Here is a 24,807-nt window from a genome sequence, read left to right as displayed (position 1 = left end):
AATTTTTTATAAAAATTGAAATAAATTACATTGTTCCCTAGGGTGTTCCAATATATCTGTATTACTTTTGTTCATAAAAACATAAATGCAATATACGTAGGAGACAAAATTCACTTTGTGGGCCTATCAGACACTCCCTTTGGATGCACGTTATTCGAGACATCTATGCGCCAGTGTCAGTGTGAAATTGGTTGGTAAGGATGGTAATTTTTTGTAATTATTGTAACTGCACCTTTAAAATTAATATTTGTTTTTTGTGAGTTTTGCTGAATGGTAAAATATGTGTATGACAATGCAATAATTGGTTATTATTTGTTATTAATTTTTATAGTTTTTGTAATTACTATAATTAATAAATAACTGCACTTACATAAACAACAAGGTAAGCTGTGATTTGATAACACAATAGTTTCTTCAATTTCCGTGATAAAAAGAGTGTGGGCCTATGAGTGCCCTCAAAGTACGTAAGTATGCTTTGAGTACTGTACGGGTAAGGAAGGGTTAAAAACACCATTATTATCTTCTCAAAAACAAACATGTTATTTACTAACCACAAATCATAACAAATGTAATAATAATAATAATACGACAAAATATTGGGCGGGCTCGGTCCCCAGATCCCCAGATAAGTTGGCGCTACTGATCTTAATATTGATTATAAAATGACTGTTTTGATATATTATTTATGTTCATAGAGTATGCTAATTTGAAGTAAATTTTCAGAGAAATGGAATGCATAGTCACTACATCTAACATTAATTTTTGAATGTACACTGAGAAAAGGGTGGTAGCGACACATAGTGGTCCAAGGAGGTGAACAAGCACATTTTGGTCAATAAATAACCTCAATTTTGTTGAAATAACACAGGTACATGGTTATAGTAAACATCTCTTCAGGGTGTCTACCGGTCAAGATTGTCAAGGAAGTCAAGAGAAGGTCAAGAAATTATGCTATTTTTTCAGTATAGTAAATTTACATTGTTATATATCTGTACTGGATTTGATTAAATTGAATATTTGGAAATCTAAAATTGCATTGAGTTGTGGTTAAGATTTGTGTAATTTGTTTCTTAAGAATTACATTCTTGGATACGTGAAGTTTTGTAAAAATATTAAGGAATGTAATGTGACCATTTGTTATTCAGGATTAAGTCTGAAGCATTAATTTTTGCATGCATTAATAACACTGTTCTACAATGGTTTTGTTTCTTATGTGAAAATACGTTTTTCTGAAGGAATGTGGTATGGGGAATTCAAATCCGTAATTAGAATTTTTTAGTTATAAGGAAATAAAGAGTCTCATTTTACTCAGATTCACCGTTCGTGGTAAATGCAGGGAATTGTCAGATGAGCAGTTGGCAACATCTGCTTCGTGCTTCTGTTTAAGATGTTGGCAGTTCTGTTACTAAGCTACATGATGTACCTGCAAGTTATTGTCAAAATACTAAGCATTGTGTCTGCAGCTTGTGTTTAAGTTGATATTATTTGCCTGTCGAAATGAACCAGGTAACCTGTGCTATATCTGTGGAGTGGAGAGTTCGCCTTTGCAAGGCAGAAGAAGAGGATTCAATCTATCATGAAGAATTACTACAAACATTACCTTGGAATCGATCAATATGATATCCACCCCAGAACAAACATTGCTAAATTTAGGCAAACGTGCCTATGTTGAAACTGTGCACCTACTGACTGATCGCAACGACGTTATTGGTTTAATGAACGTTTGTTTGATGTCACACAGAAACCTGTGAGATATTAGAAGCTAACTAACTCACTCTCTAGCTTCTTAAGCCCAACGGCTTATGGCTGCAGCAACACAAGCCTTGCATCTGTCCCTATCCTAGGCAAGATCTATCCAATATTTTCCATCCTTACCGATTTCCTTGAAGTCCAGGGATGTGAGAAGAAATCCATGGTATATAATGAGCATACGTGGAAGATAATGGGCGACTTTAAGATAGTTGCAATGATATTGGGAATGCAACATGGCTACTCAAAGTATACCTGCTTCCTCTGCAAGTGGTATACCCGTGACAAAAGAACCACTACACAAAAAAGAATTGGTCTCAACGAAATTGACAAGTGGGAGAAAAATTATACAGCGTGTGATGTTCCTCTTCCCCCTGTTCACACCAAGCTAGGCCTTACGAAACAATTTGTAAAGGATATGGACACAACTGGAAAAAGATTTAAGTGTATTTCCAACAAATTGCCTCGTCTTTCACCAGCAAATCGAAAGAAAGGTACTTTGTGGGACCTCAAGTTAGAGAACTTTAGCAAATCCAGAGTTTGAAGCATGTCTAACAGACAAAAGGAAAAAAAGAGCATGGGTGTAATGTTATATGTAGAGCTCGGAAGTTGAAGACCTATAAATTGCCAAAAAAAGACCTATAAAAAGACTTAAAAATATAAAAAAGGACCTAAAAACGAAAAAAAAAGGACGTGTAAATGTGATCCAAATTAATTAATAAGTTCAGTTTTAACCTCCCCACCCCCTCCCTCTGCACGGCATCTTGAGATCTTTGCAGGCGCGTGCTGTCTGGTCGTATACACCGTGCTGAAATCTTCAAAACAAGAGAAAGTTGCCACTTACAGAGCGACCTTCCACACACGATACGGTTGAGGGATCTTGTACTGTACCTGCTTAAGTCGTCCAAAAATGTTTTTCTCTCGTTTCAGGGATGGGTTCAAATATATTTATTTCTCTCTTTTTTTATTTCTTTACTACAGAAAGGATGTTTAAGAGGTGATGAACTGATGATGATTCGAATTGAGAATGGGCAGTAAAAACGTAGTCGAAAGAAAGTGAAGTTGAAAAAAAATCCGTTAAGACCTAAAAAAGGCTAAAAAAGGACCAATAATCCAAGAAACGCCGAAAAAGGCAAGAAAGGACAAATAAAACCCACCCTTTTCTGGCCTACAATGACCCAAAATGAACATACATGTTGGGCCTCGTCTTCGGACACTAGGGAAAAGAAGAATTTTTCCTCAACTTCCGAGCCCTAGTTATATGCACTATAAATTGCAAAACAAATGTATTTTTTGAAAATAAGTATTATAAAACAATTCTGTGTGCGAATATTGTGTCACATATCGCATTAACATAATATACTAGGTTTCGAGAAAGGATGATTAAATTATTCCATGAGTTCACTCAGTATTCACCATTGCAAGAATTTTAGATAAAATTAAAATCACGATTACTCGTAAACTATCCCTGACAGAGAAAATCTAAATACAGATTTCAGATCAGCGCAAAATTTGCAATTGGAACTAGAACTTTCTTTTTCTTTTTTCTTTTTTTTTTGTAGAACAAAGTAAATCAACTCTAAATCTCTTGTTACAGTAGAGCTTCTGGTAGGGGTTTTCCATTGAATAAAAATATATATTTCCTTAATTTCCATCTCTACCTAAGTAGAGGGCGATTAAATAAATGTTTAAAAGAGAGGAGGAAAGTCTAGAAAAACGAATGAAAGGTAAAGAAAAAGTCATGAAAAATTCAAGAATTTTGGATTTGTTATTTTGGTAGACACCCTGTTCTTGCATCTCTAGGAAACTCTGTCACTTCAGCAAAAGTGTTTTTCCACTTAAGAAAGTTGAAATTACCTGAAATAATCTTACTGGTTTTACCTTGTTCATTGTGAGTACTTTCCTGATGTGGCAATACTGATTCGAAAATGACTCCCGGTGTTCTTGCAGGTGATCAACTTCGACTCCCCGCGCGGGGGGATCAGCCTGGTGACCGAGAAGGGCCCCACAACGACCAGCCGCCTGCTCATCCAGAAGGCCATCCCCACGGACTCCGGGCTCTACACGTGCTCACCCTCCAACGCCAACCCTGCCAATGTAAGGGTGCATATACTTAATGGTAAGTTCATAGAGGATCAACCACCTTTGCTGCCAAGCTTGTCCAGAACTATTTTCTTGTTTTCTTTGATTCTTCCATAAGAAATACCTCCGGTTCTCATCCTAAATTTAGATTCTGTCTAGATTTTTCTACATATTTCAATTTCAACACCACCTTTCACTTCCACGCACGAAACTTTACACTTCTATTTTGGTTTTGTGTGCATTTCCCAATCGCCATACTTATTTTTATGCCACGTATTTGCCACTTTTGGCTAATGACAACTAGGCAGAAGAACATAGTTTGAATTTCGTACGCCCGAGTCGAGAATAGAATTCCATACTTACTCCACAAAATTTGACGCAGAACAATCAGACTGTGTTCATAAATGGTTTCTGCTTTCAACACACAAGGGTTGTACAAGCCACACCCCTCGTCACAAAGAAAAACTCTTAAGTGCAGATATACTCTGTCTCAGGGGTCTGTCGAAAAAGCGAACAAAAACAAGTCCTCTGCGCATTCATTGACTCGAGAGCGTTTAGCCAATGAACGAGTGGGAAGAAAAGGGATTGATTAGAGGGGGCAATGCGACTGCAGCTATCAGTCGTTTGCAGCAGCGCTTCGCCAACTCGCTTTCTCCCCTTCTCTACCGTTATTCCCGGCGTTGCTCCACAGATTCTCGAGACAGAATGTAACCTTACTTACCTACTCACAGTTTCCAGCTACTACAGTTAACGAGCTGTATCTTTGTGGGTGACGCAAATGGTACACACACACACACACATACACATGTATACTCGCCCTTTGGGTGGTCGACAGCTCTTTCCAAGTAAGAGAAGACTGCCGCGCAGTCGCTAAGGATCCTGTAGACTAGGTTGGTCAGGTCAGGTCAGGTGCGCCTAGCGTTTTTTTTTGTAACTCAAATACGTTGAAGGTTTCCTACTTTTTGCCTACCAAAAGTGGAATTCATCTGTTACCATGGATATCAAGTTGTGTACATTTGCCCTTATTAACTGTGAAGAAGTCTTCGATGGTGCCTTGTCCTGGAGAAGCTTCAAACTGTTTTTATCATCCTTTATAATATGAGGTTATCTAGCACCTTCCTGTTTTTATGCCCCATGGAAGGAGGTGGTGACAACGGAGGCCTCCTCCCAGGAGGTAGAAGAAGAAGAGGAAACGAAAATTGAAACGATCTTAGAAACAAGGAAAGTGTAGCGAGTCCCGCAACAAAGATCTCCAATAAAGATATCTTTTTAATGCAAGCTGCTAGAAAGATCTCTTTTTTTACAGCGTCCGGAATGAAAAAATAAAGGGGGCAGGGAAAGTAACGTTGCGAAACGACTACCGTAAAAACCCATTGCTCCAGAAGGTGCGAAATGTCAGTTGCTTAGTTTTTAAAGCGCTTTAAAATGTATCCGTTGATGGGTTGGAGCCCCCTCCCGCTTTCATCCCGGAAACGGATGCGACAATAAAAAAAGTGCGTCGCTGTTGTTGATGGTTTGATGTGAGATAAACCAAAATGGAAGCTGGGAAAGTGTCGATGCTAGTTAAGACGGCGCTCTTGAAGATCAAGCCTGAGCGCCCACTGAAGGGATTTGGCTCAAAGTTTTGATGACACGGTCAAGAATTCACAGGGGTTAGAGAGTAGGTATTGCTGCTTTTTATTGTATTCAGTACGTCAAGCAGATTTTTGCAACAGTGTCAAGTCCGGAGTTATATATTTGGAGGTTGCGGATAACAAAATCGTAGTCTTGCTCTCCAATGGTTTCCCTCCTTTTTATTGTATTTTTGATAGCAGCAGCCACGTTACTAAGTTTTTGTAGTGACCAGGTCTTATGAGAATGTACCTTTTTCACTACTATTTTCCAATAACAAAATCGGCACCAGCGAGTAGGATGGGTCAGTTCCCCCAACGAATAAATTACAGAAAATGCGGAATGTCTTTACTCTCCTTCCATAATATACTGGATCCTTAGAAGCTAGAAAAGCATAGGTGGTATAGAAACTGAACACGAAAACAGAGAGTGAGACAATTTAAAGAAGAAAATAAAGATAATAGAGATAGAGAAAGAAAATAAAGCGGACGAGAGAGAGAAAAAGAGAGAAATTAAAGAAGCTCATGATAGACAAAGTGAATAAATGTGAGAGCAAAAATGAAGCTTGAAATAGAGAAACAAAGAAAGAAAGACGTAAGCTAATGCCAAAGGAAATAAACGACATAGAGAGAAAAGAGAAGGGAAAGAGAACGAGGAGAAGAATCTAGAGAAGATGGAGAAAGAAATCATAGCAGCTCAAAACAGGCAAGGACTGAAATGAAGTTTGAGAAAGAAGAAATAAAAGGAAGGAGAGACGGAGAAAATAAGAGAAGAATCTAAAGAGAGAAAAATAGAAGGAGTTATCGAGAAAGAAGTTAGCGCGCGAGTGAGAAATGAAAGAGGATAGAAAATCTATAGAGGGAGAGAGTAAGCAAGAAGAAATCCATCGTTATAAAAACAAGACGAAAACTAAGGGAAAAGAAAGAAGAGAACAAAGAGAAAATACAAATTTAAAGCATGATTCTGAGAACAAACAAAGCATTCCATATTAACTGAATTTTTCCTGTGGACGTCGGCATCCTTAAAGAGTGTTTAACTTTTGTTTCAGTAACTACGTAAGAAAGCTATAGTTTACATTTTTGTCCGCCAGATGGCAGCTCAATAAAGGAAACCAATATTATCCTAGTTCTTGAATATTATCTCCTAGTCAGAGTCTTTTGATTCTCTTTAATTTCTTAATATGCTTGCATGTATTACATATACATTTGTAACCCTATCTAAAATACATAAAATGTATGTGGTTGCAAAATATATGAAATCTTGAAATTGTCTTTATGTACCATTAGCTAAAGTAGCAGAAAGTGCATAGGTAGAAATCGGTTAGTTCATGGAACTATCCAGCCTAACTATTGCCTATTTTGGGGGAGCAGGAAAAGGTTTATAGTATCCTTGCCTTGACTCATCTCACCCAACAGGTTGTTAGGCGTCGGGGCTTGCCCCGAGTTGATAGATTCCTGGAGATGAGGCCTGCTCGAAAAAGGTTTATAGTATCCAATGCAATTATTTCTACGTCAAATATTACACCATATGCTCAAGTCATAATATCTGACATAAATAAGTGCAGATAATCTTAAAAATATAATATGTGATAAGAACCTTTTCGTTTTTATAAGGGAGAATAATGTTCGTATATCTCATATTAACTTTGTCTTTAAGTATTTCGATAGGTTGTACGTATTTTTAGTGATATCATATATTTTTTTTTTTTTTAGATTTTCTGCACTTTTTTGTGTTGTGCATATTGTGTAATATTTGACGTAGAAACAATTTCATTGCCAAGAAAGTTTTAAATAAAACCATAAATACTCTGAATGCGTTTCTGTGCATAGAAAATTCGCGTGCAAGAGTTTCTGTAGGTAAACCCTTTAGTCCTTTACGATAATCGTTACGTTGGAGGACCCTTGCAATTATGCAACCAACCACTTCGTAGTCAAGGCTGCCTCAAACTTTCATCAGCTTTTGATGGTCATGAAACTTTGCAATGCAGTGTCATTATGTCGTTACTAACAAGGGTCATATTTGACTTCGAGGTCGAAAGTGCAATGTCGAAGTAGAAGCATTTGATAGCGTCAGCACGAAACATGGCGACAGAAAAATCTTAGCTGCTAAGGACTCGCCATGTGCATGGGAGGACAAGTAAATGTGCCGGAGGTGTAGAGAGCAAACTTCTACGGGCTGTATAAGGTACACTTCACAAAATGGACAGGATGGACGTTCACAAAATGTTCAAAGCACATCTTTAACTTGTCTGTTATGGTAGGGGTATTCCCTGTAAAGCCAAAAAATATGCACAACTGAACTTTCGAATTTATGGGAAGTCAGTATCTTCCAGGGAAGATCGACCAAGGTGGGGGTTGGGTATTAAACGAAGTCAGAATCTCTATAAGCGAAGAATGTAGTAGGAAAATTGTGAGGTTCACTGCAATTATCCTGATTAATTTACTAATATGTCAGATTTACACCTATGTGGAAACTAAAGTATAAGTGCTACAGCTCTGTTAAATCTAGGCAATGAATACACAAACACAACGTTTTTAGGCAGATTTTAAATATATAGAATCTGAAAAACAGCCTACAAAATTTTTGTCAGAACATGTTACAAAGAGCGAAGCAATGCACGCTGCAGTGAATGCTGATAACTGCTGTCGTTCCCCTCCATGCAATCCCTTTCCCTCTCACGTGTTCATTGGTAGAGCAGTCTCGCATCACTACTTGCCCAGAGGCTTGTTTTCGTTCTCATGCTTCAGAGATAACCGGGACAGAGTATACACACTGATACGTGCGTGGCTCAAACACAACAAGCGCTCTTGAAACTCCCGTACTCGATTGCCGAAAGAGCAGGGGTTATATACAGTGGCGTCGCGTGCGGTTCGCATACGAGTGTTCACAATAATGTTTTTGTACTGATGCAGATTTACTCCTCTCCTTTGTAACTTCATCTTCAATTGAAAAGTGAGAATAACAGTTCAATTTATTTTTAACAATTTCCCCCCCAAAATCACGCTATATTTGAAGTAATACAAGAAGGACCTAGGGGAAATTGACCCTCTCCCCTTAAAATACGCCAGGTTTAGAGAATTCTCACCAAAGTTTGCAACTATGTAGCACACACCGTTTCGAATCCTCCTACACAATCTTTGTATATGCTGCACTCTGGTGCCGAATATAAGAATTATTGCCGCTTGCATCAGTGTTCGCACAGGGAAGTGAACATTTTCTGGGTATAGTGGCCAGCAGCCCAGGTAGCTGTCAGTTTTATGCAACATGCACAGCAATTGTGTTCAATGCCCTCCGTGGAACACCGTGGGAGTCAGTGTTACCAACTATCTAGAAAAGTTATCAGACGTGAAAGAAGTCGTGTCAGAGTAAATTGTGTGTGTGTGTGTGTGTGTGCATTTAATATGTATGTAATTTAAGACACATACATGAGTGTTCACGTGCTCGTGCGAACATTATCACGCGACGTGCCTGGTTATATATAATGTACCTAGTGTTATTTTTACTTTTGACTGATTGTTTTTAGAAGAAAAGAAGGTGATTAAATGAGAACAATTTAAACTTGCTTACGGTGATTCTCGTGCCCACACAAAAATGACGGAGAACATTTTTCCTCAATAATGTTCCCACTGCTATCAATTGTCGGCGGGATAAAAAAGAATGAGGGTATTATTAGTTGGTAAGAAAAGACGGCATCTGATTTTAATTGTTTTGACTGTAATTTCCTTATTCTACCATCGATAATATAAACTATCCTTTGCGCTAGACGTACGAAATATACATTATAAAAGAACCGCTTTTATGCAAGACAATTACGAAAATATTCAGAAATATGTCTTGTTACGAGAAAATTGAAGAAATATTTTGTAAAAACACTAAATTGGTAAAATATGACCAAATATACCTTATAAAGTTCGTTTATTTCTGCCGATTTTCATCAGATACGTAAGGATCTCACCCTAGTATTCAATCCGATGCCAAATAAAAAATATGTTATTACATACGTAATACTGAGGCATTACGTATCACTGTTGAAACGTCGACAGAAGAAGAACATATTATGCAAATTTATTAGAACTGTAAAAGTTGGCGCTGAAAATCCCCGGAAATCTCTGAAAATTTTGAAAAAAACTTCAATGTCTCGAAAAGAGTGCATTTTACGGGCAAAAGCGACACCAAAATTAGAGAAAAATATTCCCGCCTGCCTCATGCTTCGTTTTTTTTGTGGCGCTATCAGCGAGTTCCTATTAATCTAGCTGAGATTAAATTTGGATTAAAATAATAATTAGGATTTGGTAGCGAGCCTACCAACAGCGTAAAGCGTACGCTGGAGAATTAGAGATTGGTAATGGGTTGAGATGACGTCAGCGGTTTGCTTGTTCATTGGTGGGTTTGGGAGTCTTGACTCGCCCTCAAGGTGCAAATGCAAAACAGCCACAAATGCTACGACAGCATTATTCTAGCATGTTGAACTGACTGCCTTTGAAATACATCCGTGAACTTTTCTTATGCGGTTATTAAGGGAGATAAGGAACCTCAGATTTCATGTACTAATTTGCCCTCCTGTGTTCTAAACCACGTAAAAGTAGGTTGGGGGAAGAGAATTTGCGTGTTGTGGATTAGTCAACTTATACTTTGAGAACAAACCTTGAGCACCTATATAAAGTTGAGATTAAACATGTATTAAAACTATAGGGAAAGAGATGAGAAAGTGATGCATCGGATACTCTACTTAATCCTGCTTGAGGATCGTTAGCAGGGTTGCCAACTTTCACGTCAGAGGAACCCTATTTTTGTCTCCGCGGTTTTCAAGTCGATATGGCGTCTGAGACTCTTTTTGCGTCACCACCTGAGTTGTTTGCCACCTATCACATACTGGGCCCAGTTCCTTACCTTAACTGAAATCAAGATTTGTCTCTGGGAACTAAAATCTTCTTACTCATGTTAAAAGTTTAGGCTGTAAAGAGGCACTCGGCACACATAAGGACAAAACACAGCCCTGCAGAAGTATATACTGGCCTTAGGTTCGGACGCCAGAGCCTCGTTGGTCTGCAACACTGCAGTTACCGGAGTGTACTACGCGGAAGAGAGGTTAACATTCGGCTACCTTCTCGGATCTCCCGGAGACCGAGATTGGATACCAGTGCTGCGCGAACTAGGGTGGGACTTTTCATGACCTCGTCCCTGCTGAAGGCGCTTCTGACGTTCACCAAGCTTCTAATGAATGGGGGATACATTGGTGGGGGATAAATAGATTGATTTAGTTTCTTTACTTCGCATTTCTGACCATTCTGGCTAATAGCGAAGATCGGGATGAGTGATGATATGACGAATTGATGAATTAACGCTCACAAAAAACAACGGGCCGGAATTCGAACCCACGTGCTAACCCAAGCCACGGAGATCGGCTTTACGATATACGTGATGGTTACAAGAATAACGACAGGACGACCGGAACGTGGTGCTGATCACATCACTTCCACAGACTCTTTTGGGCCCTACCTTAACATCCTCCAAATGAGACCTTCCCAGTGGTGTAGTGGTAATGTCATTCCCTTGTAAACAAGGTATCTCAGGTTGGAAACCCAGTGTAGCCGCATAGTGGTTCCGATCCCACTTTAAACTGTAGGTCCAGTCTCGATTAAGCTTTCTGTGCATAAAGTGGAGAAAAACTAAAACAAATCTCCCATATGCCTTCACGACAATGTTGCTATGTTCATAGATAAGCTTTTCTTCTTTTTCCAAACACAGTAATCTGCATGCTTATTCTCTTCTCTCACCTCCACTGTCACTTAATTCAATGTTGATGACCTTTCTTATTTTAAGGTATTGTGATTTGTTTTGGTATTCCTATAAATCAGAAATAACCTCTCTTTTTCAGAATTTTATTTTTCGTCCATGAATATTGGGAGCTGGAGCCCTCCTCTCGGTACGCCCTTGGACGCAACAATAAATTGCATAATATTTTTCCTTTCTTTTGTTCCAGGTGAACATCCTGCAGCGATGCACCAAGGACAAGGGGCGCGGTTACCCTGCCCCCTTCTCAGTGCCTTGTCGGTTTGTGTTCTACTCTTGTGGACGGTCATATAGCATACGCTGCTGGTTGGTGGAGAGCCAGTCAGATGATGCAACAATGCACGAACTATTCGAAGCGATCCATTGTTAGGCACGAGGGGACGGGCACAAGGTACTCAACACTACAACAGTGCGACTAGGTTCTTCCTACATATCATTCCTTGAGGCGGTTGTTGCGTCTCCTTATGCCACAGACTCATTGTTGGATGGAGTTAGGAATTTGCTTCGACAATGGTTGATGAATGCGGTCAATATATAGACGGCCATTACTACGGCATTGTGTATAACTACCAGTACCAGTAAATCTAAAAGGATGTGTCTGGTTCATAGCGTACACGTATAGTAAAACGGTCGAAAAACAGGATCTGTGTTCGATTCTCGTATAAAGGCATCGTCTTTTTGTCGTCTTTCCCAGTAAACAAACAGATCATGTCAAAATCAAGAAATATAGCCTATGAAAACGACAATGAAAGAATTATGAAGAAAAAAAACTCGCTCAACTCAAGCATGAAACTTGTATATTTCACCCGGTTTTCTATGTGATTATTCCTAAAAAACTAACACTGTTGAGCCTTGTTCTATGTTAATAAAACATTAAAATGCTGACCAAAGCAAAATTTATTGTATAAAAAATATACACTATAATCGTAACGTTTCCACCCTATAACAGGGTCTTCTTTAGACGAAGATCCTGTTAGAAAGTGGAAACGTTACGTTTTTACGTATTAAATATTTCTTATACAATAAATTTTGCCCTGGTCAGCATTTTAATGTTTTACAAAAAACTACTATTTTTCAATAGACTGTGTGGTCAGTACTTGAGCACATGTCTTCTCTATATGCGAACAAAATTGTGGACTGTCGGTGTTGCCAACCAAGATTATATGCTACTGAAAAAATGACTTCATCACTTCGGTAATTGAATCGCTATCCCAACCCCGTCAAGTGCTTCGCATAATTCGTTTTTGGTTTCAAACCACTGTCACTATTTCTCTCCTGAAATCGACTTTCAGGTAAACTGAACTCACCCTAGAACTTCCTGCGTGTAGTAAAAAAAGCCCGGAAAAGTATCTCAATAGTCACGGCCTCAGTATGCAGAGAACGTGGTGTGCTCGTGCTGTAAGCGTGCAAAGTTAGTTACGTGACTTAACAGTGTGTATTTTATCGTTCTTTTTCATTCAACTCGGTATCGTTGCAAGCTAATTATAAAAACACACAGAAGATGGCAGGCGTATATACGATCAGTTACATCTGCACATTAACCTCTTTTATAATTCCTGACCAGTGCTTTTGACATCAATAATATTGGTCGGTTTTTACAAGAAAATATACAAGTATCTGCAGCTGAACATAGTATATTAATTAAGAACATTAATTGTTTCATATCGTTGTGTTTTACTACCGAAAGTTAAGCCGATGGAAATAAACTTTTCCTGCTGGATGATAGTGCATTCATTAGGTGTCATTTCTAATTTGCGGGATCTGTTACATTTCAAATGAACAGAAAGACTTCATCAATTTTGTAAACTAGCTTGGGAGGATGATCAACTTGTTGATGTTTCTGGTACAATGAAATTGTGAACGTATGGCGTGTAAAAATACTATCCAAAAGTTCAACCCTAACTCTTCACAGGTAAAGGGTAAATTGAGTGTCATGCCTAGAGCAAGGTTGGTGGCCCTTTACTCCAACCATTCTGAACAGAGTAATAGCGGAAATAGGTGCAGGGCCCCGTCACTGATTATTGAGCTCAGAAGAGTTTTCACAATGATTGCAAATTCTGATGGGTTCATATTGTGTTAACTTCATTGTGAAACCCGCCATTCCCTAAACGTATTCAAGCATTCTTTACTAATTTGGTAACAACTGTTGTAATTCCTATCTCCATTCAACATTTCCGGTTTTGTTTCATGGCATTATTCCACCCCCCCCCCCCTCTATCTTCCAGTGTATGATTTGTAAACAAGAACCGCAATACCTTACAGAAGATGGTTCACAGAGAGAGAACAAAATAATATCTGTGGAGTCATCAGCTCTTCAATCTAAACTGTTCCAACGATGTCTGGAACCATATATATCTCAAGGCCAAGGTGCAGGTTGGACTATATACCGACAAACATGTTTGTCAAACATTTACAAATGTTCAGTATCTTTGGGAAAACATGTACTGTTTGTAAATCTTAAATAAATCCAGTAAAATTTTGAGTAACATCTGAAGCATACAAACAACGCATGTAAAATGTTTCAAACTTGGCTTACGTATGTAAAAAATTGTGCATTCGGATCTGTGGGAGAGATATCTTTATTAGTAGTGTCCGTCCATATTTAAATTTGAAAAATATACACATTAAGTTTAACTACTGTTGTGATTCAAAAGTCGCCAAATTCTATAAAATTATGTTGGATGCACCTGGAAACAATGGATAAAAGACCCCTCAAGTATCCGGCAATGTTGCCAGCTGCAACAAAGTTATTGTTTCCAAGAGTAAGAATTTGCTATGAACGCAGATAATCAAATGGACTGTCTTTTTAATGGTACTTTTACTTTCAACACGGTAACAGCGACAAAAAGTGCAAAGTCTACTTATGCACATGTAATATAATTGCCACTCGAACTGCACTTGAAAGTAGGATCCAATGGGCTAAAATGTTCCTCCGGAAGCGAGAAACGAACCCGTGGCCACCTGATTGTAATACATGTCGCTGGTGCAGGCCTCTGCGATGATTCAGGGGTAACACTGTCGCCCTGTAATAAACGGGCCTGTAGTTCTATTCCCGGTGGAGGCACATGTCATAATGGTCCGAATATCACTTTAAACTGAAACTCCTGTCCCGATTAACCTATCTGAGCATCAAGTGGACTGGAAACAATATAGTAACGATGCTAGTGAAGACAGCCTGTCACATCAATTTCGTACTTTTATCAGGTTTCGCGACTTTTGAAAGCTGCAAATTGTTGTACAGTCACGGACACAATTGGGTTGTAATAATAAAATTGACTCTAAATTGGATCGTTGCAACCTAGAAGTGTCCGTGAGTGTACTTGATTAACAGTTCTTTGAGTTCTATGTCAGATTTAAGTATGTTACTCAGTTCAGACGAAATTTAACCTTTGCTAATATAATTTTGGATTTACCTTATTGCTTAACAACAAAGCGTGCGCAAATGACAGTACCAGCATAATGATATTTGAACCAGTCGTATTAAAGCAAGGACACTGGAGTACCTATTTCCTACCGAAAAATGAAAACACTTTTGTGAAGGCAGAACAGAGTGGGGAAGAGAGACAAAAAATCAGTCGCGAAATAAAACTTTTATTCTATTCGGATTCTGAGCGAAGTTGGAAAACTCTTTCGGGTCTTAAAGAAGTTTTTTGAGCTCCCTTTCTTCCCCTCTCTTCTGAGTAAAGGAGAAGAGTAAAGACAAAGGAAGAATGGGAAGAAGCCGAAGAAAGACTAAAAAATCAATGTTTCCAATTAGCGGAAACTTCCATTAAAAGCGTGACTGAAGGGTCACTTCGAAAGGAACGCTTTCCATCAATGCGAACGCAGCTTTTGAAGCAACCCCTAGATGGCGCTACTCTGCCTCTCATAAGAATTCGAACTAAAGACTTGAAAAGTACGAGTGATTGCTTGCAAGAGTTTCATTGAATGTGTACGAACCCGGAAGTTAACAATAGAACTTAACATGTTTATGACCGTTAAAACTTAAATGTGATTGAAACTAGTTTCACTGAATGCCTATAGGTAAAATTACTCATCCATTGTTATTATTGTACAGTTATAGACCAAAACTCAAGTCGGCCCTTCTAAGGGCCAAAACACCGGTTCCTCACCAACCGAACTTCGAGCGACAGTCGCAGGGGTAACCAAGGATACAATCACCGCAACACTCCACTTCCAAACCAACAAATCACATGGAAGTCATGGAAACGACACTTCACAACGAGAGACTCAGAAAATTAATTCATTTATTCATTCATTCACTTCTGGTTAAAAATAACACGATAATAACAACGCCAACGAAAGGGTTAACATTACTCCACTATCAAGAAGCCAAGAAAAATCCGCCAGCCAGCCACTTCTGGATTGTAATAATCCCATTGAAGGTAAATACGATCATTACAACCCAGAAGTGTCCATGACTGCACCTGTGGCCCTAGAGTCGCATATTCATATCACTTAAAGCATATAGTTCTATATTTTCCGGTCCACAGATATCGTGGCGCTACGATAGTTTTGAATAGTGAAACCTAGACCTACCAAAGACCTGAGTCAATGCTAGTTCCAATCATTCATTATTTTCTAAATATCGATAAAATACTTCAAAATTTATAGCTATTTTATTTTAAAATGCCAGAGTGAAGTATGCAACGTGTCTAAGATAACCAAACCTTGGTCATTATAGATTATTGTATTCTACTGTCCAACATATAAAAAATACAATACAAAATCCGAGACAAATAATAGGCTTTTATGTTAATTGAAAAATGTTTTAACTAGTTAAGGCTATCGCCTGTGAGGAGGTAAAGCGCCACGCAGTGTCAATCTTGGCCATAGTAGAGGTGATTTGATCAGGAACGCATTGACTAGAACTGGGTGAGCCCAGAGCCACATGTGGGGGAAAATGCACAGTTTACCATGTCGGGAATCAAATCCAGGTCTCTCGTTTGGCAGTCAAATTCCGTATTGAATTAATTACAAATGATTAAATTCAGGTTTTCGCTACTAAAAACTACATTTCGGTGTAGCCATTCGTTAAAATTATATATTTTTAATGAATTTATCTTTCAAGCATTCGGCAAGACTAGTTTAGCCTAGTTACAAAGAGTATTAACGGTTGCATATTCACTTTCACCACACAAAGATATGTACAAATATATGAGTTATAATACTCAGTATTATAATTTCAGAGACCAGAATTATAAGGTATTGTTACAATGTATTTACCTGTGTTATAACGGTTAACAAGAAGAAAGTTTTGCGAATATCATAATTAAATTGAGATATAAACTTCATACACTAATAGCTGCGCAACCTCAGAACAGATAATTTTCTCTACTAGATGGAACCACAGAGCAAACACGCCACATGCTTTCCTTGTGTTTGGATTGGCCAAGATCAAGAATCCTTATAGTCAAAGTTTATCCAGAATTATCCATTGTATTAACGATGTGCAAATATGAATATAATGCCAAAAGGACCAGATATGGGCTTTTTGCAAATTGTAGCGAACATTTTCGAGCTGTGTGGATAAATCATCATTTGGAGCTGGTTACCTTACCAGTAAACAGGTTCTTGGTAATCAAAATGCTAGGCACTCACGTGAAATGTGCTTCCATCTATTGGAAAAATTGGCGTTTTTAATGAACTTCTGAGGACGCTCAGCGATTTCCATATTTATGCTGTCCCTCTGGCTATTTATTGAATCCTGTGTTATTGTCCTACTATTTATATCAGTTCCGCTTGGGTCAGTTTACAACAATACCTAAGTATTACACATTCTTATAGTGTTATGAATTATAACAAAGGAACAAATGTTAATTGTACAGATAGTGAAACTCTTGCATTGCAGTGCTTTGCGCAATTCAAATCATATACCATATATTATTCGAGTTTTGTAACTGAAGGCATATCAAAAATTAAAATAAAACACTAACAGGTTGAAAACTTAATTGACGTAAATCATTCAGAGAACAACTCATTGTTGGATTTTAACTCTTTTAATTATAATAAGTACCACTATTGTGTAATTCTGTCATACATTGAAATGAAGACTTAAATTCGTAAACGTTTTAAGTGCCACAAGAATTCAAACACCGTTTTCCACGTTAAACTGTGAAATGTGCCATGCTTCATAATGTGGTAAACGTGAAAAGTGACTGGTAGCCCTCTAAGTAGTTCAAAGGGCGTGAAAAAAGGCACTAGTGTGTACGTTCTTACGGGCTGATGTGCTGATTTCCCAACACTTTCGCTTCTGGCATTTACAACCTTTACAAGTTTTAGTCCTCAAATATTCAAATATTACTTGTGTTATATTGTCTATAATGATTAATTTTGTATCGGTTAGTAAGAAAAAGAGAATGCACTACAAAAAATGTCCGATATGCTAAGTTGATTGAACAATTCTGATGTAAACTACAGAGGTAGTAAGTTGTTGACGCTGTCTTGTGTACGATATAACTAACTAACCCATATTTTATGATAAAATAAATCGAATGAAATCACTGTATCCAAATGGGACAATGTAACATGACCAATTACTTCATTTGACAAACTAAATGTATTGTTAAAAATAAAATTTCCAATGAACTCTTACGAGAACAAATGAAGAATATCAAAGTAACTACAAATTTCTCACTTGTACCACAATTGAGAATAACTTGGGTATTGAAAAATGGTGCTTCGTGTACTGAACACAGTGAAAGAAGATTTAGCTTGGATGAAAATAGACTTATCCATACATATATTCATAATACGTGAAGAAAACACTAATGAAAGATGAAAGATTGAGAACAAATAATGTGATCGTGCAAGTGCTAGAGAGCATGTGTGTGTTGTAATGGTTCGTGTGAAAGACAAAAAAGTGTTTTATTTTCGATTTCGTACAGAGAACTTGCTCTGTGAAAGAAACGCTTGATTTTAATATAAATGGAAGTGGGATAAAAATTTAACTTCAAGATAATAATAAAAAGAAAGAATACGAAAAAAAATATTTGACTTCTTACGTGATATGTGTCGACAGTTGTACAAGTATTTGCAATAAAAGCATGAAGATGAAAATAATGTAATTCCTTTCACTCTTTAGAAGTTATTCTTTATTTATAGTATAAATCCTAATTTGGACTTGTGTCAATTTTTAGTATTTCTCAGGTTTTAAAATTCGCCACATGTATGGAGCAATAATAGTTTCAGAGTAGAGACAAAACGGACGAACGAGAGGACTCAATCATCAAAAAAAAATATTTTTCATGTTTTCTGATTAGTACCTTGAAATTAAAGATGTGATCATAAATGCATGTTAACGAAACTACAGCCGGGTGTATATACTTCCAGCAAGATAACGAATTTGAAAACTGAATTCTAGTGGTCATCAGGAGTTATGCAAGTTACAGGAGAAAAGCGTATGAACTTTTGAATGGTAGATAAATTGGCATTCTTGAAGTTGTGACGTGCTATTACGTCACATGCTCCTGGTGGATAATACTTCTTAAATACAGTTTCGGCAATTAGGAGCCTATCTAGCAAATTTGTGATGTCATCGGTAGGAAGTTATATGACGTATCCTAAAGAACAAAGTCCAACATGTTTAATAACGGATTTTCTTTCCGAATAAAGTTGCTTCTGATAAAATGAATATTTATGAAGAAATGAAACATTGAAATAACAGTTCAAGAAGATAAATCGTTGCATTGCAAGTAATTCCTGAAGTAGGAAGAGACTAAATGTAGTAAATAATATACCGGGTGACCAAAATTAAAGTTACCCAACTCAGAGCCCTCTGTAGCCTGTTTGAGGCATTGCAGAACTCCGAAATTGGATGAATCCACTATGCAGACCATGGGGAAGAGGATGGCGATATAAAAGTTCAATTTTCCGCCTCCAGGTTGAAATGTGGCGCTCTACTTCCATGATGGGTTGTAATAATGACGTAAACTGCCCCAATTGGTTATGGATTTGCCTTTACCTTGCAATCTTGCAATAAACAAGAGATTAATTTTTCGCAACTTCCAGCCACTAACAAATGTATTTCTAATTAATAACTCAGCTAAATCACTTAACGTGATTATTTGTACAACCCATCATGGAAGTACAGCGCCACATTTCAAGCTGGTTGCGTATAATTGAACTATTTTTTATCGTCATCCTCTTCCCCATAGTCTGCATAGGGGATTCACCAAATTTCAGAGTTCTACAATGTCTCAAACAGGCTACAGAAGGCTCAAAGTTGGGTAATTTTAATTCTGGCCACCCGGTACATAAATTACTAGCAAATACTAGCAGATAATGTGAAATTGGTACATTTTAATTTCAAAAATAATTATTTTAAGATTAATTCTTGATTCAAATCCGGGACCTCTGTCGTCGTAGCGCCCTGTGATAATTCGTCTGCCACGGACGTCGGTGGTCAGAATATAATTATATAAATCTGAACAGTTAACACATCTTAAATGAAACTGAACCAATACAAACCTCTTAGAGAATTTATGAGAAAATGATTTATCTCGATTTCATTTGTAGAGTGTGCTAAAATTAATTAAAATACTCGTTCGGTATTTGCGCAATGGTAAGTGTTTAACTTCTTTGCAGCTGAGAATTGCTCGCCTGAAAACTAGAGAAAATGTGCTACCTCGAAATGCTGTGCTAGAATAGGTATTGGTGAATAAAGAAACCTTATCACTAGACCTCGGATTTTTAGGTTCTAAAAAGTGTGCTTTTAGGTTCCTATAATAGGCACTAAAAACCCTAAAATAGGTCCTAAAAATTTAAAATTAGCCTCGAAAAATCCTTAAGTAGGTACAAAAAAACTTAAAACAGTTCAAAATTCCTGAAAAATGCTGATTAGGCATTTCACCGGCAATGAAAATGGGACACCTATATCCTGAAATACGCACTATACTGCATAACGTTATGTGTGTTGCCTAACCCTACGGCGATGGCAGAACTCTTACCATTGGAAATTTGCTATTAAAATCCTTCTTCGCCGTATAGTTAGGCAACAATCTTTTTCATGTTATCCAACGTCAAACTCCACAATTTTGTCTGTGAGGATCATCTTATATGCTGAAAATAATCTTTTGACGAAAACACAGTGAGTGATGCAAACTTCAATGCTGAAATGTTAGTTTGGAAGGCGTGAATGTCACAAAGTGAGCATGACCACACAGATCAGATCACTTTGGATTGTACAGGTAACAGGGGCACGAAATATTTTGCTTTGTTTAGAGCTTTGAAAAATCACCATGGACTTGGAGGAAGGGAAATCGACAGAGAGTACGTTTCAAACACGTTCGTCATTGAATTATTTCGTAACCAAACATAGCGAATGCCTCTGTGTGACATAAAAATTCTGTAAAACCTATAAAAATATATAAAAACCTAAAAAAGAGCTTTATTTAGGCGCATAAGCCTAAATTAGGGTATAACAAGCAAAATAGGGTTTTTAGGCCTTATAAAACTTCATCAGTCGTTGCATTTTTTTAACGAAACGCTGACATAACTTATTATTTCTTATATACCTGTCAAGGAAAAAATAGGTTGAAAACCTAAAATCCGAGGTCTACTTATCACTAACATTCAGAGAATTACTAAACTATCTTACGCATTTAATCAGTGTTGCCAGGCGATAACGAAATACATTTTCTCAGGAAATACCCAACATATATCTTACTGCAAGTAACGTGAGAATCTAAATGTAAGACTTTTATGATTTTTTCTTCGAATTCATCTTGGACGCAGGATGTAAGATTAAAATGAAGAACATGTCCGGAAAATGAGTACGTCTGGTATGTTACATATCCACCTCAATGATGATACCGGGTGGATACAATTAAAGTTGCCACACTCAGAGCCCTCTGGAGTCCGTTCCAAGCAACAGATTGTGCTGAAACCTGGTATAGAAGCTATGGATCCACGGGGAAGAATAGTTCAATTATTCATCACCAGGCTGAAATGTGGCGCTGAAGTAAGAACCAGTAAACGTAGTATATGTCGGAACTGTAGTGTTCAATATGCGCCCTGTGAACGTGAATGGGAAGGGTAAGACAATGTCATCAATCTTTACGCGAAGGTTTTCCCGTATGTTGTTCACTGTGCACCAGAGTTCAATCTGGTGGTGAAAATTTGAACTACTAATACTTTTTTGCCATCATTGACTTCTCCTTGGTCTCCATAGACTCTATACCAGGTTTCACCGCAATCCGTTGCTTCGAATGGGCTCGGGATGACAGCGAGGAGGGCGGCTTTCATTGTGGTTACCCGGTACCTCCACCAACCCAGCGAGCAGTGCATTGTCCGAAAAATATATTTAAATATTCACCACTAATCATTATAAAGTTATCCACTTGCTGACATTGGAAACCGTACCGTGAAGGCATGTAAGAGGTGCGAAGGTAAGGCTCCACACATTCCCGACCACGGCCATAGTGGATATGGTGCAATCAACACCACGAACCGGACGCCTTTTTCAGAGGCCCAAGGTTGCTAGAGGCTGGGCGAGCTCTGCTCCATGCAGGGATATTGTCGGCTAGATCAATTAACTCCGGGTCTCCCGCGTGGTAGTCTGTCGCCAAACCGACTGGACCAGTGGGATTTGCATTCATCTCTACACAAAGCATAACTTTAAAAAAAGATCAACCATGTGCACCGCGTGTTTATATTTTCAGGTATCAAAGCTTGGAATAGTCAAAATGCACGTGCATTGCAAAAGACTGCTTTTCCGATGGCGCAGGTAGCTTGGTCGCCTTGTAATCAAGGGGTCCCAGGTTCGATTCCCTGTGGAGGCACATAGTGGTTCAGATCCAATTTTAAACTGCAGGTCCAGTCCCGATTAGCCTTACTGTGCATAAAGTAGCCTTAAAACACCAAATCAATCAATCATTGCAAAAGAACACAGTAATTCACACCCTACAGCAGAATCTCAAAGATATCAATTTCCACAACAGATCCATGGATTAATATCCACTAGATATCCATTAGATATCCAGTTTTGGACATCCATTTCTGGTTTTCCATTGGATGTCCAGTGTTGTATATCCATTAGATATCCCGCATTGGATATCTAATAGCAGATATCCAGATAACAGGTTTGGATATCGAATTCTTAAGTGAAGGCTTGATGAAAATCTCTTGATGCCTTGATATCTGAATATCGTCGAAAAAAGATAAAGATATTCTCCAATGGCCGAATGTACATAAATATGCCGTAACTAAGCTTTTTAATTCAATTACTTTTTTTTCATAACACTCTTGCCAGAACCGCGGTTATCCACCTAGTAGGGTCTCTGGTCTATCAAGTGGGAGATCCGGGTTCAATCCCCGGGGTAGGTAATTTCAGGTGATAATTTAACAAGCAAAGTTCCTGCTTTGGGGTTTATCCAGCATTACCTGGGGCAACCCTGAGGTATAAAGTCGGCCTGAGTGTGGTGCTGATCACATCACCTGCATAAATGGCTGATACCTTGAACGTGAGGGGCCCTACCAAGCTCCTCCCATATGCCTCCGTGTGATGTTCTATTGTGAAGAGGGCGATAATGTCAAGTCATGCAGAGCCTATCATAAATGATTGGATTCAATTGATGAAGAGATTCGAACCTGAAGTCTGAGTTGATCGTCAATCAACCACAACCCTATTAAACAACCATCTCTATTTTGTCTTATTATTATATCCACGCATACAAATTCTCCTAACGAAGTCTGTTGGAAAGCCAAGTAGGCCGGCGTGTGAGAGAATTCTTCTTGGGTCCAGGGACACGTGGAGACTGTAAAAACCAGGGGAGGTTTATGGCAGTGGAGGACTTCATCTCAGCGGGAGGACGTGATATGTTTCCCTTAACAAACCGAGATCGCATCTTCCTGGAGTCCCTTGCAAGTCACGATCCAGGCGTTTTATATCAACCGCGCCTCCCCCCAGTGTTGTTTACAGCAGAAAGACGATCAGGGCGGTTTGTGTTTCAAAACCCGTGCCCGGAGATCTCAATCTTGAACTGGTATCTTCTCCGAAGTGGATGCTGTCATAGTAACAGACCGCCAGACTGTTCCTGTAACTCTCAGCCAATGTAAGGTTTTACTGTCGTAATAGAAAGTTTAAAAATATTATCCGCTCTTGTCGAGTTTCCGTATGTCTGACGGGTTTCAACGGGGGTTTCACTTATCGCACAACTCTCAAACACCTTTTTGGTCAAGCCCCGCCCTTCGATTCGTGACGCAAGAGTGAAATGCTTTTGTTCTTAAGTTTAAAGCTCTTAGTATTTATACACTCGTCATAAAGATTGCAGTGTATTTATGCAAAGAGCCCTAAACCTAACATTTCTATCCTAACAACAAAAGCAATCCTCCCTTACGTCAGAAGGCGAGCGGCGAGGCTTGACCAAGAAAGGTGTTTGAGATGCGTGCGATAAGGTTAACCCCCCCGTCCTTGGTTAATACACCTACTTCGATATAAGAAATCGCGTGTCTTCCCGTTTCGCCCATTCCCCTATCGCCCAGTACCGAAAAACTTATTTTATTGGCCCAAGTGATAACACGCGCCAGAACCGAAGTACCGTTTCGCCAGTTAGCGTTTCTCCACGAGGGAATTTTTAAAAGATGGTTCGAATGTGAAGTGAAATGTGAAAGTAAAAAGCCAAATAATCAGGTGTGGCTTCCAAAGGGGAGCCTTGTCGCATTGTTTAATAGTATTAGCCAGTGAGGTTAGGTTAGGCAAATCTTCTACTGTTTTAGGTACTGCAAGTCGATGTTTTCCACGCACACTATAAAGGCTGTGTTTAACGGCATTGAAATTAGGCGTTCTCGCATATTCCTCATTGGTTGATTTAGCTTTAGCCAATTCTTTCCTGGAAAAAGAAAAATTAAATTGCAAGAAAAAAACCCGTAGAAACAACCACTTATCATAAGCACAATGGTTCGGATTCCACTTTAAACTGTTCATAAAAGTGAACTTAAAACATTGGCTCTTCACGATTGGGAATTTTTACTTTGACATTTCCCTCTGGGCGAAACGGTAACGGGTGAAACGGTACTTCCGTTCTGGCGCGGGTTATCACTTGGGCCAATAAAACAAGTTCTTAGGTACTAGGCGAAACAGGCATGATTCAAAAAGATCGTGTATTTGGTTCTCAGGGACATCCATACTCTATCGTTCTTGATGCTCTGGCGACCCTAATGTATCCTCAACACCCCGACTGACCCATTGCACCGTGACATGAAGACACATAAAGGACGCAAGGTAGAGCTTCACACACGCTCAACTTCGGCAATGGTGAAGCTCGAGTCATCAACACCACGCTCTGACAGCCATTGACGCTGAATGAATGCAGTTTGGCATGGATACCCAGAAAAGAAAATCCTACCTGAGGATTTTCGGGAATGGAACCGAAGTCCCTATTGACTGGACCAATCTTTCTGCAAGAACTGGTATGAAGAGAAATGTCCACGCTATTGAACAGCAACAGACCAACGATGATTGTATTAGAAGAAACGGGCTAGTTGTTCTCAAGCATTTGTTACGAAGCACAAAACTTGAATGTCTACTTATACACTCCCTCTCTTTTTTGGCTCTTCTCTTCTGGTCTTATC

At 38.6% G+C, this 24,807-nt stretch overlaps 1 protein-coding gene across 1 annotated transcript in view; it reads left to right on the top strand.

Moving 5' to 3' along the window:
• dpr8 (defective proboscis extension response 8) overlaps positions 1 to 11,996 on the top strand; it is a 541,693-nt gene extending 529,697 nt beyond the window's left edge. Inside the window, exons 5-6 of the mRNA XM_083119818.1 lie at positions 3,700 to 3,868; positions 11,426 to 11,996. Of these exons, the coding sequence (XP_082975944.1) occupies positions 3,700 to 3,868; positions 11,426 to 11,529 (273 nt within the window). The 3' untranslated portion in view covers positions 11,530 to 11,996. The remainder of the gene's footprint in view (positions 1 to 3,699; positions 3,869 to 11,425) is intronic.
• Positions 11,997 to 24,807: the final 12,811 nt, after the last annotated feature.

Source organism: Lepisma saccharinum, chromosome 3 (assembly GCF_977018435.1).
Source record: "Lepisma saccharinum chromosome 3, izLepSacc3.1, whole genome shotgun sequence".
Taxonomy (NCBI): domain Eukaryota; kingdom Metazoa; phylum Arthropoda; class Insecta; order Zygentoma; family Lepismatidae; genus Lepisma; species Lepisma saccharinum.
The sequence above is the reverse complement of the archived record's forward strand: the minus strand, read 5'-3'. Positions and strand labels throughout refer to the sequence as shown.